Source organism: Carlito syrichta, unplaced genomic scaffold (genome assembly GCF_000164805.1).
Source record: "Carlito syrichta isolate Samal-C Ts95f unplaced genomic scaffold, Tarsius_syrichta-2.0.1 Scaffold153634, whole genome shotgun sequence".
NCBI classification, from domain to species: Eukaryota; Metazoa; Chordata; class Mammalia; order Primates; family Tarsiidae; genus Carlito; species Carlito syrichta.
The window spans coordinates 42,791-46,302 of record NW_007097730.1 but is presented as its reverse complement, the minus strand read 5'-3'; the positions used below and the strand labels follow the sequence as shown (position 1 = coordinate 46,302).

At 54.6% G+C, this 3,512-nt stretch overlaps 1 protein-coding gene across 1 annotated transcript in view; it reads right to left on the bottom strand.

Moving 5' to 3' along the window:
* Positions 1-102: 102 nt before the first annotated feature.
* The window catches only part of CRTC2 (CREB regulated transcription coactivator 2), an 11,408-nt gene continuing 7,998 nt past the window's right edge, over positions 103-3,512 (bottom strand). Inside the window, exons 12-14 of the mRNA XM_008050751.2 lie at positions 1,512-1,781; positions 859-1,045; positions 103-742 (exon numbers count right to left, since the gene is read on the bottom strand). Coding sequence (XP_008048942.1) covers positions 522-742; positions 859-1,045; positions 1,512-1,781 — 678 coding nt within the window. The 3' untranslated portion in view covers positions 103-521. The remainder of the gene's footprint in view (positions 743-858; positions 1,046-1,511; positions 1,782-3,512) is intronic.

Genomic DNA, 3,512 nt, shown 5'->3' with positions numbered 1-3,512 from the left:
GCGACAGAGTGAGACTCCAACTCAAAAAAAAAAAAAGATAAAAGAGCCCATAGCCCCCTGGATCCCCAGCTGACCCCAAACAGTAGCCAACCACACCAAGGCTTTGATAGGATTTTTTTATTAACATATAATATATTTAATAAAAAATAATATCCACTCTGGCTCTCTCCTCCATGGCAAGGGGAAGAGTGGTGAGGAGGGGCTGGCACTGCCCACCCCTAGGCATCCGGACAAGCCCTGCCTCCGGGGCCCCTCTACCCCTGCTTTCCAACAGGCTCTGACCTCCAGACAGACGGTCCAAAGTTACAAGTGCTTTAGGCCCCCCTTGAGCTCCAAGGCCAACCCCTTGTGCAGAATCCAGGGGCCGCCTGGACAAGCCCCTTGCTTTTCCTCATTCTTGGGATCCTGCATTCATGCTAGAAAGAGGATCTGGGGCAGAGAGTGGAGTCTCTACTGCCAGGGGAAGGGAGGAAAGGGACAGTGATGGGGGACAGGCTGAGAAGGATGGAGACAAGGGCCCCTCACTGGAGCCGATCGCTGCGGAACGAATCCTCCACGGCAGGGTCAGGCAGCAGGGCACAAGGGTCGCTCAGCATGTTCAGCCCCTCCAGGCCCAGCGGCTCCATGCGCAGCTCGTCTTCTAGTCCCAGCCCCAGCTCCAGCCCGGCTGCCGACACCTCAAAGCCAGGCACTCCCGCCAGGGCTGCTGCAATCTCCTTAGAGAAACCTGGAGAGGTGTCTCCTGTGGGGAGAGGAGACGGCTGGGGACCCCAAGCCTGGTAAACTCTCCTGGGACCCCCTCAAGCTCCTGCTCGCCACGCCTCCCTCCAGTCCCCATTACTACCCACACCCTCTCACCTGTGAGGATGATGTTAGGCCCCGAGCCGTGGTGGGAGCAGTGGGTCAAGTTCTGGTGGTTGAGGGTGTGGGGGTCCTGAGGGCCACCCACTGGCCCCTCACCCCCTAAAAATCCAGACCCTTCGGAAAAGCCAGGGGGACCCAGCGCCAGGCTGGTAGATGGGCTCTCCATGCTGAACTGCTCCAGCTACAGACACACAGACAGACCTTGAGGAAGCAGGGTTTAGAGCAGGTGTTCCCGCCTGCCCCTGCCTGGCCCCGTTAACACATCCCTTCGCCCAGCAGTCTTCATCCAGCCCAGGAGCAGCAGCAAGGACAGAGGGAGGTGGCAGCAAGCAGAGCGACAGAAGCGAGCACGGGGCCCGAGGCAAGTGTGGGCACCGTACCTGCCGGGCCAGAGCATGTGCATGCCGGGAAGAGAACGGGTCAAGGCAGGAGTCATCAAAGAGCAAGCTGAGCGGAAACAGAGGGCAGGAGCAGGGGTCAGACACAGCAAGAGGGGCATCCCAGGCTGGCAGCGCTGTTACCGGAAGGAGGGGAGCTCTCCCCTTGCCTAGCTCTCTTAGTGCAGAGTGCACCAGCAACACCACTCAGGCCCCTTGACCCACCCTCAGCCCCTCTCCTGCTTCTGAACTAGGAGTCTGAGTACTCACGTTCCCCAGGCTGAAGTCACTCGTTGGCCGGTGGTAAGGTGGCTGCCCCTGCCCACTGGGCCCAGGGGGGTACAGCGTCCCATAATGTGGCTGCCTGCCTGGGGGCTGCCCACCTGAGGGCTGCACTGAGCAGGCCTGAGAGGGCAGCCCTGGCTGCTGTAGAGACTTTGGGGTGGGTGGCTGGGTGGGCAGAATCAGACTTGGGGGGCTATATGGGTATGGGGGCAGCCGCTGGTCAGTGGGCAGTTTACTGGTGTCCAGGGGGACGCCCTGAAAAGAAGCAAGGAAAAAGAGGGACATTTACCCTTCAGTGTGGCCCCCAAGAGGAACTCTTAGTCAGGACTTCCCACCTGCTTAAGCTGCAACCATCCTCAAAACAAACATGACAACATACCACTTCTCAGGGCATCCCTGGGGTAGGATGCAGTTATTTGAATGAAAGTGATTGACGGGGCTCACACCAGGGCGATTCTGACCCACTCCAGAAGTAAGACTTTCTTAAACCTCCTTGGTACTTGAACGATTTATTCTTAGTAATCGACCACTTGTGACTGATAACGCCACAGTGAAGTTGAGGACTGCTATTCTAGAGCCTTGAAGAGGCCAGAGGGAGCGGGAAGTCAGGAAAAGTGCAAAAGAGGGAGGGAGTGACGCATACTCCACTTGTCCCCCCTCCAAGAGCAGAGCCCTTGCTGGCCTGGCCTCAGCCTGTCCTAGAGGAGCAGGGAGCTGGGTAAGGATGGAACACAGAACACACATTCCAAGATGGCAATGGAGGGAGAAAGCTGGGCAGAGGAGAAGGAGGAGAAGGGCACTGGGGTGAAAGGGAGGGGGAGCAGAAACAGCAACATGAAAGAAAAGGTGGGCGGGAGGCAGGAACTGGGAAAGTCAGCACAGAGGGAAAAGCCCTGGTAAGAGCTTGGAGTTCTGTTCCCAACTCTTCCAAGTCTGCTGTGTGAACCTGGGAGAGTTACTTTCCCTCTGGGCTCCTGCTTCCCCGTCTGTGAAGTGAGAAGACTGGGCTCCACAATCTGAGATTCTCTGACCGTGTGAATTCTGTGATGGAAGGAAGGGAAGTGGGAAGGAACAACGGACAGGACACAGGCACGAGAAACAAGACAGATGAGAAGAGAAGGGTAGGAACAAAGAAGGAAGAGGGGAAAGAGAAGCTCCTCTCTGTCAAGCATATACCTGAGCTTAAGTGCTTCACCTATGTGAAGTTAGAGTTAAGTGCTTCACCTATGTGATTTCATTCGATCCTTACAAAACCACCCTTGTACTATAAATGAGATATTAAGGCTTATCAATTAAATAACTTGTTCAAGGAGACTTCTAATGAGGTGGAGTCATGATTTGAAACCAAAAAGCTTAACCCAGCGAGGTACGGTGGTTCATGTCTATAATCCCAGCATTTTGGGAGGCCAAGGTGGGAGGACTGCCTGAGGCCAGAGGTTCCAGACCAGCCTAGGTAAAATAGTGAGCTCTCATCTCTACAAAAAAAAATTTTTTTTTTTGAGTCAGAGTCTCACTTCGTCACCCAGACTGGAGTGCAGTGGCATGCTTACAGCCTCTGCAGCCTTGACCTGCTGGGTTCGGGCGATCCTTCTGCCTCAGCCTTCCAAGTAGCTGGAATTACAGGTACATACCATCATGCCCGGCTAGTTTTTTTATTTATTGTAGAGATAAGGTCTTGCCAAGTTGCCTAGGCTGATCTCGAACCTGTGGGCTCAGGCAATCCTCTCACTTGGCCCTCCCAAAGTGCTGGGATTATAGGTGTGAGCCACCGTGCCTAGACTACAAAAAAATATTTTTTCATTGCCAGGCATGGTGGCATGTACCTGTAGTCCTAGCTACTAGGGAGGCTGAGGCAAAAGGACTGCCTGAACCTAGGATGTCGAGGCTGCTGTGAGCATGCCAATGCACTCTAGCCTGGGTGACAAAGTAAGACCTCGACTCAAAAAAAAAGGCTTAACCCTAGGATTTGGGTTTGTATTCTTTTTT